Source organism: Hemiscyllium ocellatum, chromosome 48 (assembly GCF_020745735.1).
Source record: "Hemiscyllium ocellatum isolate sHemOce1 chromosome 48, sHemOce1.pat.X.cur, whole genome shotgun sequence".
Taxonomy (NCBI): Eukaryota; Metazoa; Chordata; class Chondrichthyes; order Orectolobiformes; family Hemiscylliidae; genus Hemiscyllium; species Hemiscyllium ocellatum.
This window is the reverse complement of record NC_083448.1, coordinates 20467199-20482067: the sequence shown is the minus strand read 5'-3', so window position 1 is coordinate 20482067 and position 14869 is coordinate 20467199. Positions and strand designations below refer to the sequence as shown.

At 51.6% G+C, this 14869-nt stretch overlaps 1 protein-coding gene across 1 annotated transcript in view; it reads right to left on the bottom strand.

Moving 5' to 3' along the window:
* The window catches only part of LOC132836874 (beta-TrCP), a 32951-nt gene extending 18089 nt beyond the window's left edge, over positions 1 to 14862 (bottom strand). The window contains exons 1-5 of the mRNA XM_060856430.1: positions 14282 to 14862; positions 8555 to 8632; positions 7623 to 7854; positions 4448 to 4634; positions 386 to 482 (exon numbers count right to left, since the gene is read on the bottom strand). Of these exons, the coding sequence (XP_060712413.1) occupies positions 386 to 482; positions 4448 to 4634; positions 7623 to 7854; positions 8555 to 8632; positions 14282 to 14329 (642 nt within the window). The 5' untranslated portion in view covers positions 14330 to 14862. The remainder of the gene's footprint in view (positions 1 to 385; positions 483 to 4447; positions 4635 to 7622; positions 7855 to 8554; positions 8633 to 14281) is intronic.
* Between the last annotated feature and the right edge of the window lie 7 nt (positions 14863 to 14869).

Below are 14869 nucleotides of genomic sequence, written 5' to 3'. Positions count from 1 at the left end.
TGCAGCAGGTCAGGCAGCATCCAAGGAGCAGGAGATTCAACGTTTCAGGCATGAGCCCTTCTTCAGGTTTAGGCGTGAAACGTTGACTCTCCTGCTCCTTGGATGCTGCCTGACCTGCTGCGCTTTTCCAGCAACACATTTTCAGCTCTGATCTCCAGCATCTGCAGACCTCACTTCCTCCTCAAACAGGACAGAAGGTTGGCCATGGTTCTGTCAGCTACCTGTGGAGATCAGGCTGGGGTTGAGTGGACTGCAGCTGCTTTAACTAGACTGACACCCCCAGCATCGCGCTGTCTGTACACACTGCAGGGACATGCAGACACCTCCCTCCTTTCAACAAAGTTCAGCTCTCTCAGCTCAGAGTGAGGACATTACAGCCTCTTACCTCAATGTCCTGTATAATCTGGGGATAGAGCGATCTGTAGAAGGAGTCTGGAGGGGAGATCCCATCGGAGGGCTTGTTTTTGAATAGATACTGGATCCTGCAAGATTCAACACAAATCCATCAGCACAAACACGGCCACATGAAAGTCTCTGCACCTTGGATGCGAAGGGGTGACAGGAAGCAGCTCTCCAGTGGGTTTGAACCACACTGTAACAGGTTGGTTTTACTGAAGACCCAGGCCAGAGCATATCTGGAACCGTGAAGGACAGAAATCACAGCTCACTGCAGCTTCACACCGAACTGTTCTGGTGCACAGGAGTGTCAAGGCTGACGTTATAAGGAGGGGGTAACTGCATCCACACGGTCTGTCCCGATAGCTGCGGCTTCTGGGCTGGCAGCATCTGCTGCCTCAAGGTGGAAATGAGCTCCCCCAACCCAGCTCCAGGCGCTTTCAGAGATACCTCTTCCTGGGTAGCACTGGGAACCCTGACCCTGCCTCAACTCTAACCCGGCCCCAATCCCAACTCTGACCCTAACACGGCCTCGACCCGACCCGACCCTGACTCAAACCCTATCCGTGACCCTGACCCTGAGCGGGCCCCAAGGTGACTGTAGGGATCCCCATGCAGAGAATCCTCACCCAAATTTAACTCCACACACATGTGGACGACAGCATCTGCTTGAAACCCCCTTTCTCGCCCTGCTCCAGTGTCAGGACAGTGAGCTGACCCTCTGGAGGTGGTGTTAGAGGTCTCAGAACGTATTAAGGTCGATGAATCACTGGAACCTGAAGTAAATCCCGGGATTTTGTGGGAAGCAAAGGAGGAAAAGTGGGACCCATGGTCGAGATATTTCTATCATCGACAGCCATGGGTCAGGTGTGTGAAGACTGGAGGCTGGACAATGTTGGGTCACTATATAAGAAAGGCTGCAGGGAATTTCCTGGGAACTAGAGACCGGTGAGCTGAATGTCCGTGGTGTGGAGTTGACAAAAGGGATTCTCGGAGACAGGATCTACAGGAAAGGCAAGGACTCATTTGGGATCGTCAGTCCGGCTTTGTACGGGGGGTGGGGGGGGGAGTCGAGTCTCGCAAACTGGGTTGAGTTTTTTGAAGGGGTGATGGTGACAGTATATGAGGGCAGTGTGGTAGATATTGTCTCCATGTACTTTAGCAAGGCCTTGACAAAGTACTGCTTGTTTAGTCGTTGAGAAAGGTTCTATCTCACGGGATCCAGGAGAGCTAACCAATCAGAGACAAAACGGGCTTGTTGGTACGAGACAGAGAGTGATGGTAGAGAGTCGTTTTTCAAACTGGAGGCCTGAGATCAGCAGTGTGCCATAGGGGTCAGTGCTGGGTCCACTGTTATTCACCAGTGATAGAAATGGTTTAGGTGGGAATGGAGGAGGGCCAGTTGGTAAGGTGATGGATGATACCAAGATTGGTGCCATAGTGGACAGTGAAGGTGGTTATCTGGAAATAGAGTGAGGTCTCTACCAACAGTGCCAGCCCGCTGAGGAAAGGACAGATGGAGGTTCATTGCGATAAATACAAGGTGTTGCATTTTGGAAAGGCAAACCAGGGCAGGAGTTAGGTACATTCAATGTCGGGCCTTGGGCACTGTTATTCAACAAAGAGACCGAGGGGGACAGGGTCATAGCTCCTTGAAAGTGGAGTTGCAGGTAGACAGGGTGGTGAAGAAAGCTTTCAGCTTGCTCACTGTCATCAGCCAGAGCTATGACAGACTAGAGGAGATGGGAAGCCTTGTTGGAGTTGGACAGGACAGTGGTGAGACCACACTGCGTGTACCCTACTGGAGAAAGGAAATGATTAACCGAGGAAGACGGATACGACCAGAACTGGAAGGATGGTGTTAAAAGGAGAGGTTGTACATCCTGGGACATTTTCCCTGGAACAGAGCAAACTGAGCGGTGACCTTATAGTGGTATATAAAACCAGGAGAGGTGCAGAGGAGGTAGATAGCTGACAGTTTCTCCCTGTGGTTGGGGGGAGTCGAAAACTAGAGAGCACGGGGTTTAAAGTGAGACGGGAGAGAATCAAAAGGGTGCCCAGGGGCATTTGTTTCCAACACAGAGGCTGGTGGGGGAACAGGCTGTCTGAGGGAGTGAGTTTGTTCATTTCAGAAACAGTGAGACAGGTACATGGATGGAGGAGGTCTGGAGGCAGATAGACCAAACACAGGCTAACACTGAGAAAACTGGGTGGGTCGGAGGGACTGTTTCTGTGCTGGACAGCTGGATGACTCCATCTCCATCGTCATCGTTTTCCCTTTCATGAACTTTCGTACAAAAAACTCTTGTCCCCTTTCCACTCGGTAGCCCATCTCTGCAAAGGGGAAGCTGGTTTTTTTAGCCTGGAGCAGGTGTGTGTTTTTGGTTTCTGATTGACCTTCCAAACCGAGGCTGGTAACCAGTTTTCCCACATTATCAACCAGCACGCAACCTACTGGAAAAACTCTGCAGGTCTGGCTGCATCGCCCTGGAGAGAAATCAGGGTTCAAGCGTTTCAGATCTGGTGTTGAGAGAAAGGATGACTCCATCTGAAATGTTAACCCTGATTTCTCTCCAGGGCGATGCAGCCAGACCTGCAGAGTCTTTCCAGTAGGTTGCGTACTGGTTGATGATTTGCAGTGTCCACAGTGTTTGCGGATTTTACAGGGTCTGGGTAATTACAGACAGAGTGTGGGGCCGTGGTTGGGCTCAGGAGAAACAGTGAGACACAGCACCTTGAGTAACCGAAGCCAGGACGGAGCATGTTTGACCTGCATTCCACCATAAAAATACTCCGAGCAAGTGAGAAATCTGCCCGTCACACGTGGACTCTCCAACCCTTTCACCTCTCTTCACAGCAGCTGCTGTTTGTTTCATGCTGAAGGTTATCCTCAGCCTGGCAGAGTCCCTGCCTCTAGACCTGGATTCATGTCCCAGCAACTCCACACGAGTGGGTTCGCTCTGGCTAGATGCCAGGGAGGGACCGGGTTTATTCAACGTCCGTCACAAACACAACAACCAGCCAGACATTGTACAGCAGGAGCAGTCATCACAACATCTCCTCAATCAGGCACTGTCCCAGAGCACCGACACTACCACCCCCTCTCCTCCCTCCTGTCCCAGAGCACCACCCCCTCCCCTCCCTCCTGTCCCAGAGCACCACCCCCTCCCCTCCCTCCTGTCCCTGAGCACCGACACTACCACCCCCTCCCCTCCCTCCTGTCCCAGAGCACTGTCCCTACCATCCCCTCCCCTCCATCCTGTCCCAGAGCACCGTCCCTACCACCCCCTCCCCTCCATCCTGTCCCAGAGCACCATCCCCTCCCCTCCCTCCTGTCCCAGAGCACCATCCCTACCACCCCCTCCCCTCCCTCCTGTCCCAGAGCACCGTCCCTACCATCCCCTCCCCTCCTTCCTGTCCCAGAGCACCGTCCCTACCACCCCCTCCCCTCCCTCCTGTCCCAGAGCACCGTCCCTACCACCCCCTCCCCTCCCTCCTGTCCCAGAGCACCGTCCCTACCATCCCCTCCCCTCCATCCTGTCCCAGAGCACCGTCCCTACCACCCCCTCCCCTCCCTCCTGTCCCAGAGCACCGTCCCTACCACCCCCTCCCCTCCCTCCTGTCCCAGAGCACCGTCCCTACCATCCCCTCCCCTCCCTCCTGTCCCTGAGCACCGTCCTTACCACCCCCTCCCCTCCCTCCTGTCCCTGAGCACTGTCCCTACCATCACCCCCCTCCCCTCCCTCCTGTCCCTGAGCACTGTCCCTACCATCCCCTCCCCTCCCTCCTGTCCCTGAGCACCGTCCCTACCATCACCCCCCTCCCCTCCCTCCTGTCCCTGAGCACCGTCCCTACCATCCCCTCCCCTCCCTCCTGTCCCAGAGCACCATCCCCTCCCCTCCCCCCTGTCCCTGAGCACCGTCCCTACCACCCCCTCCCCTCCCTCCTGTCCCTGAGCACCGTCCCAACCATCCCCTCCCCTCCCTCCTGTCCCTGAGCACCGTCCCAACCATCCCCTCCCCTCCCTCCTGTCCCTGAGCACCGTCCTTACCATCCCCTCCTCTCTGACAGCCCCTTCCAGAGGGAATCCGTGCGCACCATCCGCTCCATCAGCTTCTTCCACAGCATGCCATCGGAGATGACCCGGTACCATTCCTTACAGACCAGCTCGGCTGCACACAGGGAGCAGGCATCCAGGAATGACAGGATGTTCTCCGCGATGTGATCCAGGCCACGGGCTGCACGACAGAGAGACAAAACAAGCTCAAGGGCTGTGTGCTTCCCCAGCCAGTCCCCAGAGCCTCCCACTGGCACACACACACTCTCAGGTCTCCCTCTGCAGGGGGGGGGGGGGGGCCGGAAGGGCAGCATGATATACACACACAGCCCCTCACATCTCCCACACCACTGTCCCTGACAATATTCCATCATCTCTCCCAAGCTGAGGAAAATCCGCTAGATTCAGTCAGATTGGTGCTCGAGGGAGTGCAAGCAAGATTCCCCAGCGTGATTCCCGGGATCAGGCCGGGCTGACATCTCAGCACAGACGGCACCAACTGGGCTTCTCCTCACTGGAGTTTTGGAATAGTGGGGGGGGGGGAGGGGATCTCAAAGAAACATCCTGATGGGACTGGACAGGCTTGATGCGGGTACAATATTCCTGATGTGAGGAAAGTCCAGAACTCGGGCTCACAGTTTAAGGACACGGGGTTAGCCATTCAGGACTGAGCTGAGGAAGAATGTCTTCACTCTGAGAGTTGTGAACCTGTGGACGGTGCTCTGGGACAGGAGGGAGGGGAGGGGGTGGTAGGGACGGTGCTCAGGGACAGGGGGGAGGGGAGGGGGTGGTAGGAATTCCCTCCCACAGGACGCTGTCGGGATCAGTTCATTAATCTGCTCTCTTGAATGTATCTGGAGTGTTGCTGGAAAAGCACAGCAGGTCGGGAAACATCCGAGGAGCAGGAGAATTGACATTTCCAGCCTAAGCCCTTCATCAGGAATCAGATGCTGCCTGACCTGCTGTGCTTTTCCAGCACCACTCTAATCTTGACTCTAATCTCCAGCATCCCACTTCCACCATATCCAAGGCGGAGGTGGATGTGGTCCAGGCAGCTAAAGGAATCAAGGGGTATGGGGAGAAAGCAGGGGTGGGATACTCAGACTGCATGATCAGCCATGCAATCAAATTCAACGGTGGTGCAGGTTGGAAGGGCCGAATGGCCTACTCCTGCAGCTGATTTCAATGTTTCTGTCACCACCTGAAATCTCAACCATCTGAAACAGATGCAGAGCACAGCCAGACACCAGTGAGAACACTGTACTTGGGCTGCCAGTTCACAGAATGGTCAAACACTGTGTTGCACTGCCCAGGATTGTGTTTCTTCTTGCCTAATCCTGGACTAATATCCACATGGACATGTAGGCCCGGGCTGGGGGCATTATTTCCTCCAGTCTCTGGGAGGGTACCTGGTGGGCAGGCTGGTCATTCTTTCTTGAACTGGAGTTACTTGATTGCCAGTTCCATCTTAAACCCTCAACCATGGCTCTGTCTGTCTGTCTGTCTCTCTCTCTCTTTCTTTCCCCACTCCCAATTTTCAAAGTCTTTGTCCTTTTAGTAAAACGGGACAGGACCATTTACAACATACAGTAATCAAGATCTGCAGCACAGAAACAGACCCTTCGGCCCAACCCGTCCATGCTGACCAGATATCCCAACCTAATCTAGTCCCACCTGCCAGCACCCGGCCCATATCCCTCCAAACCCTTCCTATTCATATACCCATCCAGATGCTTCTTAAATGTTCCAGTCTCCACCCTCTGGGTGAAAAAGTTGCCCTGTTGGTCTCTTTTATATCTTTCCCCTCTCACCCTGAACCTATGCCCTCTAGTTCTGGACTCCCCCCACCCTAGGGAAAAGACTTTATCTATTTACCCTATCCATACCCCTCATTAAAATCACACAACACCAGGTTATAATCCAACAGGTTTAATTGGAAGCACTAGCTTTCAGAACATCGCTCCTTCATCCACAATCACCTGATGAAGAAGCGTCGCTCCGAAAGCTAGTGTGCTTCCAATTAAACCTGTTGGACTATAACCTGGTGTTGTGTGATTTTTAACTTTGTCCACCCCAGTCCAACACCGGCATCTCCAAATCATGATTTTATAAACCTCTATAAGGTCACCCCTCAGCCTCTGACGCTCGAGGGAAAACAGCCCCAGCCTGTTCAGCCTCTCCCTGTCGCTCAGATCCTCCAACCCTGGCAACATCCTTGTAAATCTTTTCTGAACCCTTTCAACTTTCCCAACATCAGACCTCCCTATCAGAGCTTCTCCCATGCTGGTTACAACAGAGAACACTCTGTACACAATTCTGACCCGTGTCAGGCTCCATCACGGAGGGAGCATTTCAAACAATATCTCACCGAGTGGTGGCTTGGGAAGCACATGGAGCTGGGGTGGGGGAGCTTGGAGGAGACAGTGCTGCCCATGGACGGGGTCAGAGAATGGGGAACAGTCACTATGCAGTGCCTGCAGAGTTCACGGCTCACTCAATGACATGGAGAACATACTGTGTGTGCTCCCGCCTGACCCCATACATCAGGTTCAGAGGCAGTGGAAAGGGAGACAGGTTCACTGGTTTAACAAAGATCAGCTTCAAATTGGGGAAGGGGCAGGGGTCAAAGACAAGGTGGTGGTGGTGATGATGATGTGGAACCACCCTAAGTATGTGGTTAGATGTCAGATAGAGCACTGGGCCCCATTCCGGGTGGATCTTCAGAGAAAAGGATAGCAGCATGTTAAAGACAGGAGACATGGTGGACTCCTACACTGTGTGCGAAGGCTGGACAGAGTGACACTGTCGCTGGGAGAGTGGGGAAAGTGAACAGCAACTTGCAATGACACAGGGTTTCAGACAGACACCAGGGTCAGGGATCACAGCAGACAGGATCCTGGGAATGTCACACAGAGCAGAGACGGGCAGGGCAGAATTCCCTTGTGGAACTCAGTGAGTGAGTCGCTGTGATGGGAACGCTCGACACAGAGGCTAGCAGCTCATTTAACACGAACTTTCCGAGGGATTGGGAAGCAACGTTAATCAGGAAAGGTTTTGCCAAACTGGGCACAGAGTGAAACCACCTGACAGCTTCTTCCAAGGGCCAGTACAGAGGAGTGACAGGCGGGTCAGGGGGTAATGTTAATCTGTGCACTCTGACGGAGTGTACCTGGGAGCACAGTGATGAAGTCCCTCTGCAGCATGGGTTTCAGGTAAGAATTGATGTGACCGTGCTGATAGTGACACATTCGGGAAATCAGGTTCTCCACAAATTCCACCTGATCAGTTTCTGTCCACTGGTCAAAGTATTTCACACACTGTTCTTTCTGTTTCTCATAGCTGCTTGAAGGTGTATGCTGTTTCACTGCAATCATACTCGGGGTCCCATTGCTGAGTTTTGTCTGCAAAGGAAGAAGATTTCATTCACAGAAACACAACTCTAGTTTCAGTGCAGCTGCTTTTACAGGTATGAGCACAGGGAGTGCAGCTATTAACCTGGGGAACTTTCTCTCTCTCACACACACACACACACACACACAGACACACACAGACACACAGACACAGTGGGGAAACTCAATGGAGACAATGAGTAGGAACGAGGGGAGGAAGGCTTGGGAAGACAAACAGAAGCTCAGTCAGAAAGGTTTGTTTTCCCCACGGTCTAGCAGGAGGGGGAGGATCGTTACATTTCAACGTGAATGGGGCCATTGGTCTAAGAGAGTGAGGGGTGCACTTGATGGATTGGAGAGGTTGGAGCTGGTACAGCACAGTGCTGAAACACAAAGGCTGCTGGACAGGAGGATAGTTTCTTCAAATGGAGATGATCTCCTCTTCCTTCAGTGAGATTGGCATGGCAAAGCAGTGAAACCACGGCCTTTACCAGCAAACTCAATCACTGCTCATCGGTCAACACTTGACAGAAAGCTCATGTCAACTTCTCTGAGCTTGGGTTGTTCTGATGAGACAGTGTTTGCTCAGAATGTGCAGTCAGACTGGGTGAAATATTACCTCTGCACAACTGAAGCAAACTATGGGCCAAGGTAGCTGGGTCAGAGAAATGACCCGTTGACAGTCAGTCACAATGTCGCAAGGAATTGTCACCTGATGAAATGTGTTCTTTCCCAAAACAAGTTTCTTAGGGGGTTCAGCATCATTAAGGTCATCGCGTCCAGATGCGTTCTGAAGAGAGACAAGAGAAATAAGACAGAGAGAAAACACAGCAGGTCAGAGTCTGAGCATCGCAAAGATACAAACCAACCTGAAGAGGCAGAGCAAGGGGAACAGGAAGAGGTGACGAACCAGGACTGTGACAATCTGTTCAGGGTAAACTCCAAAGCCACTTCACTCTAACCAACCCGACGCACATAAACTGCTCTGAACTATTTCATTCTGATGTTCTCACCACAGTCTGTTCACCCCCTGAACTAAAACTGTGACAATTTCCTGACGAGGGGCGGGTGAATAATGTGACACATAATTAACTACATCATACAGACAGCCTGGGGTTCAGGCAATTTATGTTCGCAGATCATCCTCCCGTGAGGTCAACACTATTCTGAAGCAGGGTTCCTCCACCTGTTGTTGTCTGTGCACAGATACTGCGAGACCTGCTGAGATTGTGCAGTAATAGTGGGTTTTTATTTCTGGTCAGGTTTACACACCTTGCCCTCAGTGCCATGTGACTGTCATCTCCAGCAGCCATCAGCCCTGGGAGTGGGAGAAAACTGGCTATTTTCATGCCCGTGCTCGCTGTCCAGTCTGTACCATTTCTCTGGGACGTTGAAATCCTTGATGAAATCACCTCTGGTCTTTGCTGTTCTACCCTCATGTTCACAGCTCCCTCGACACAGACAGTATCTGAGTGAATGGGTGATGTCCCTTCTCTGTCCCACAGGAACAGCAGGAGGAGAACACTGCACTCACAAACCTGCTCTGTCATTTCATGGGTGACCTGTTCCCAATTCAATACAATGGCACAGTCAGTTATCGGGAAACGATCAGCAGATCTGTGCAGCTTTTCAAAAGCATTCGCCCTGTGATGAACACCCCTTCCTGCTCTTTGTCCACCCAGTGACTAATCCCCCCTCATTCTGAGTGTGATACTTCTCAGTGGATGAAGTTTCAGCTGCTCTGTTCTCTGTTGCCCCCATGTCAGTGTAGTCTGCCCCACAGCCCCGTGTGCAGCTCCATCTCTGCAAACTCCTGTGTGAGAGCAGGTCGAGAGCATGGGGCATTGTGCTCAGCACCATTGCCTGGGATCTGGCACTGACAGCCATACACCTTCCCCTCCATCTGAGTGCTCACCAAGTCTGAATCAACACCCATTCCTGCATCAGAAAGACTCAAACTGCAATTCAAAGGAATTTCATTTGGATAGCACCTGTGACCCGGGAGACCATGCGACCCATTCACAATCCCACGATGCTGTTCGGGAGACTCGACCCAGCGAGGGCGAGCGGGTGGGAATTTCGATAGCGGCTTCAGTCAGCTTGGAGCTGTGGAGGGGGTCTGAAAGGTCCACATGGCCAGTGCAGCACCACGGCACTGCTGTGACTATCCTGTCATGTTGGGAACGCAGCAACTCCAGCCTCTGCACAGCAAGATCCCATTGGCAGAGACCCATCGCTTTCTGGATCGGTGACTGACAGATAAACATGAGCCACATTGTCTCTTAGTCTTCGTCAAACAACAGCGCAGTGATGGTCAAAACTTTGTCTAAAATGTCTAAAACTGAGGTGTGTGGGGCATTGCAGGTGAGAGGGGGCAAATGTTCAAAGGAGGTGTGAGGGGCAGGGTTTTTTTTATAAAAGACTGTGGTCAGAGCACTGTCAGGGAGGTGGTGCTGAAAGCAGATCTAACAGGGGCTTTCAGACATGTGAGAAATGGAGGGCTAATGGACCAAGGGCAGGCAGAAGGGAGGAGTTTCATTTGGTGTTATGTTCAGCACAGCAGTGTGGGCCAAAGGGCCTGCGTTCCTGTGCTGTTCTCCATTCTAACAGCATGGGATCTCACATCAGAGGCTCTCAATCAGAGGAACCAATCCAGTTTCGATGTGGGAATGTGAGGATAGGGAGGAGCTATACCTCGGCAGTGGTAAGGATCGCCCTAGTACATGCTCATCACCTGGTGACCCTCACTCAGGAACAGCCCACACCAGGCACAATGGAGTCATTGAGGGAGAGAGACAGGTCTAACTGTGGCACTGACAGGACTATCCCTGTGCGCTTCCTGCAAGATGCCGTGACGCGTGGAAGTGACAGAGAGGATCACCAGGAAAGAGTCCCCTCGCTGTGGCCAGTACGTTTGCCGTCCCTGAGCTCCATCGCTGAGTCGTTGTGAGAAAACAGGCCTCTCTCTCTCACCACCCAGAAATAAAAGGCCCCAAACAGCTCCCAGAGTAAAACACTTCCTCACAGTGAGGGGAATCCGTGAGGAGATCCTGAGAAACGTGGAGCATTTTTCACAACGTGGGAACACCCTCTGAAAGAGGAACGCAGACAGGGCATTCAGCCCAAGTGCCAGGTCAGCCTGCTGCTGACCCAGACCTAAACCTGAGACTGAAGTGAAGGGTGGCCCAGGCACCTTCAGTGAGCACCTTATTCCCACAGTGCCTTCGCAGGGATATGACAAACCTGGGGAGATGGAAGGGCGCAAGATCACCCGGAGCCTGTCCAGCGGCTCCTTACCGCAAACCAGCTCACCTCACTCGCGCATGACATCACATTCCTAACACCATTCGGAAAACCACCATAGCAGGAGATTCCTGAGATGAGAGAGAAAACACCTCACGAACATCCTTAAAGCTTCCTGAACAGGTCAACATCTCCACTGCCTCAGGTGGGAGTGTCTTGTGTCAGACTGACTGAAATGAAGGAAATTCACTCGGGAAGATAGAACATCTTCAGGGACTCGTTTGGAAATACTCAAGAGTAAAGGTGAGGCATGGGAGCAAACTCACCAAACTCCCCCGAACGTATCAAACAACCACCCTCACCGGTGTCTGACAGAGCCTGCAGGTTACACACTGGAATTCTCAATCTGAACTGATTGATCTGGAATGGTTTCTCCAACCATGAGAGACAGCCAAACGGAAAGAGAAACCAGTGATGAGGGAACAGACAGTTGCCTTGTTCCCTGGACAGGTTCCATCCCACACAAACTAAACCTTCCTATGGTACAAGCCACTCAGTTTTCTGGTTCAAGCCAAACCTCAAATCCACCTCAGTGACCCCCCACCCCCACCCCAAGTATGGACTGGGGTTGAAGTCAGACCAAAGTTCAAAGCACACAGCACATCTCACACCTCTTACAGGTGACATTAACTAACAGGAATTCCATCCACAGGGATTTCACACCAACCCTCCGTTGAAGCAATCAAAAATCACTTCTCAAGGATCTAACATCCCTCCCCACTGGAGTTCAGGCATGTTCTTATATGTTAATATCATCAGCATCATTGTACCATCTGACAGGCTAGTTGACCCATCAGGTCTGCTGTCTCTTTGAAAGAGCTATCCAATTAACTTCCTTCAACTGCTACCTTCCTGCAGTTTGGACATTTTAGAACATTGAACAGTACAGGCCCTTCAGTCCTTGATATCGTACCGACCTTTTATCCCACTCGAAGATCGGACTAACTGACATACCCTTAATTTTACTGTCTTCCATGTGCTTGTCCAGCAGTCACTGAAATGTCCCTAATGTCTCTGACTCTATTACCACTGCTGGCAGTGCATTCCACACACCCGCCACTCTCTGGGTAAAGAACCTAGCTCTGCCATCTCCCCGAAACCTTCCTCCAATCATCTTAAAATTATGAGGAGGAGAAGGTCAGGACTGCAGATGCTGGACATTAGATTCTAAAAGTGTGGTGCTGGAACAGCGCAGCAGGTCAGGCAGCATCTGAGGAGCAGGAGAACTAACGGTTCAGGCATAAGTCCTTCATCAGGAATGATGGGCGAATGCCTGAAATGTTGATTCTCCTACTCCTCAGATACTGCCTGATCTGCTGTGCTTTTCCAGCACCCCAGTTAGCTTAAAAGTATCCCCCATCATGACAGCCATTTCCACCCTGGGAAAAAGTCTCTGGATATCCACTTACCTCTGCCTCTCATCACCTTGCAGACCTCGATCAAGTCACCTCTCATCCTTCATCAATCCAATGAGAAGTGCCCTAGCTCCCTCAACCTTTCTTTATAAGACATGCCTTCCAGTCCAGGCAGCATCCTGATAAATCTCCGCTGGACTCTCTCTGAAGCTTCCATGTCCTTCCTACGATGAGGCGACCAGAACTGGACAAAATATTCCAAGTGAAGTCTAACCAGGTTCTAAACAGCTGCAGCATAACCTCATGGCTCTTCAACTCAATCCCCTGCTAATGAAAGCCAACACAGTGTACACCTTTGAAAGAACCCTATCAACTTGGGTGGCAACTTTGAGGGATCTATGGACATGGACCCAAAGATCCCTCTGTTCCTCCACACTGCCAAGAATCCTGTATTTTGTATTCAAATTTGACCTTCCAAAGCTAATTACTTGACACTTTTCTAGGTTGAACTCCACTCAGTTGGTTCCCTGTTTCAAGTTGTTCTCGATCTCAACTTGCGATGGGGAAAAAAAAGTGCTTATTTCCTCTCTTTTTCCTGCTGGTGCTCTGACTGGGTACCTTACATTTCTGAATTTTAGCCAACAGTCAACAAACGTCTCCTCATCGAATCTATCTGTGACTTTCAGCACTTCTGTTAAATCTCACTTCAGCTTTCTCTGAACTAATGGAAACAACTGCAGGCTCCACTATTTCTACAAGTCCCTGGATCGTGGGATCACATGGGAAATCTCTCCAAAGGATTGAACCAGATCAATACTTGAACTGAGATTATATTCAAGTTTGTGAAGGTTTAGAATAATATCCTTGCTTTTGAACTTGATGTCCCACTTCACAAAAATCAATGATCCCTTCCGAGCAGTCAACCTGATGTGGCATCTTTCAATGACCTCTCGATTATGCTGCTGTGTAAAATGGTCCTTACCCAGTTCGTAGGTTCCCTTCATCCCTCTTCCCAAAGTGGGATGTCTCACAGTTTGTCTCTTGCATTTGCCCACTTCCCAAACAGCTTTACGTCCTTCCCAATTCTGTTCCTGTCCTTCACAAAGCTGCACTTTCCCAGCTGTGTATCACCTCTTGCACCGCCCCCCCCCCCCAGCTTTTACAGTCAATCTAAAATAAAAACGGCGTTCACACAGACTCCTTGCAAATATCACTGGGTAGTTTAGATTACTTACAGTGTGGAAACAGGCCCTTCAGCCCAACAAGTCCACACCGACCCGCCGAAGCGCAACCCGCCCATTCCCCTACCCCTTTACCTAACACTACGGGCAATTTAGCATGGCCAATTCACCTAACCTGCAGATCTTTGGATTGTGGGAGGAAACCGGAGCACCCAGAGGAAACCCACACAGACACAGGGAGAACGTGCAAACTCCACACAGTCAGTCGCCTGAGTCGGGAATTGAACCCGGGTCTCTGGCGCTGTGAGGCAGCAGTGCTAACCACTGTGCCACCTTGCCACCCACGGTATCTGGAAAACAGCAGCTCATGGCTAAATATTCTGCTCTTTGACGGATTTTATCTGTACTGCAACTGCTGCTTCATTCCCACACGCAAATTTTTTCCAAATGGGTTACAATGTGGGACATAAACACCTTTTGAAAATCCATAAACATACAAAACCATCTTATCGCAGCCCTCTCTGAAGCTTCACAAAGTCCCGGCCTGTTACTTCTTAGAGTCAATGCAGAAATACAACAGAGGTTAAATCATCAGCTTACCATGTATTCCACTATCTTGTCATGCAGAATGGAGTCAGAGTCCATCATTCACAATCTCAGAAAGAACAAGAGCGAGGGGTGGGGGGTGGGGATGGGGACTCTGGTTGGAATAGAGTTCCTTCTGGGAAACAGCAAAAGGAGGAAGGGGCACAGCCTCTCCCTCATGAACGAGAGAATCCCTTCCCAGCTTCTTCCGAGGTTCGAGACGAGAGGAATGGCCTGACTGGGGTTGGGGTTGGGGGTACAGCCACCCCCCCTTGCTCAGTCCTTCAGCCTCATCTGGGAAGCTGCAGAGTGAGGGGAGAGCAGGCTGTGGGGCTGGAAGGGCCTCCAGGAGGTTTGCCTGGCTGGGGAGGTGTGTGTGTGTGGGAGTGGGAGTGGATTTGCTGGGTCTCCCAGCCGCCTGTCGGTCCCTTTGCCCCCCTCTCTCTCTGTGTGTGTGTGTGTGGGGGGGGTATATTACTCTTGCTGCTGCTGCTGCTGGGGAGGGTTGGGATTTCCTGCTCACTTTCTTTTTAATCACCACCCCCCCTTACCAACACCTTCCTCTCTTTCACCCTCAGCTCAGAGACATCCGGGACCCGCCGG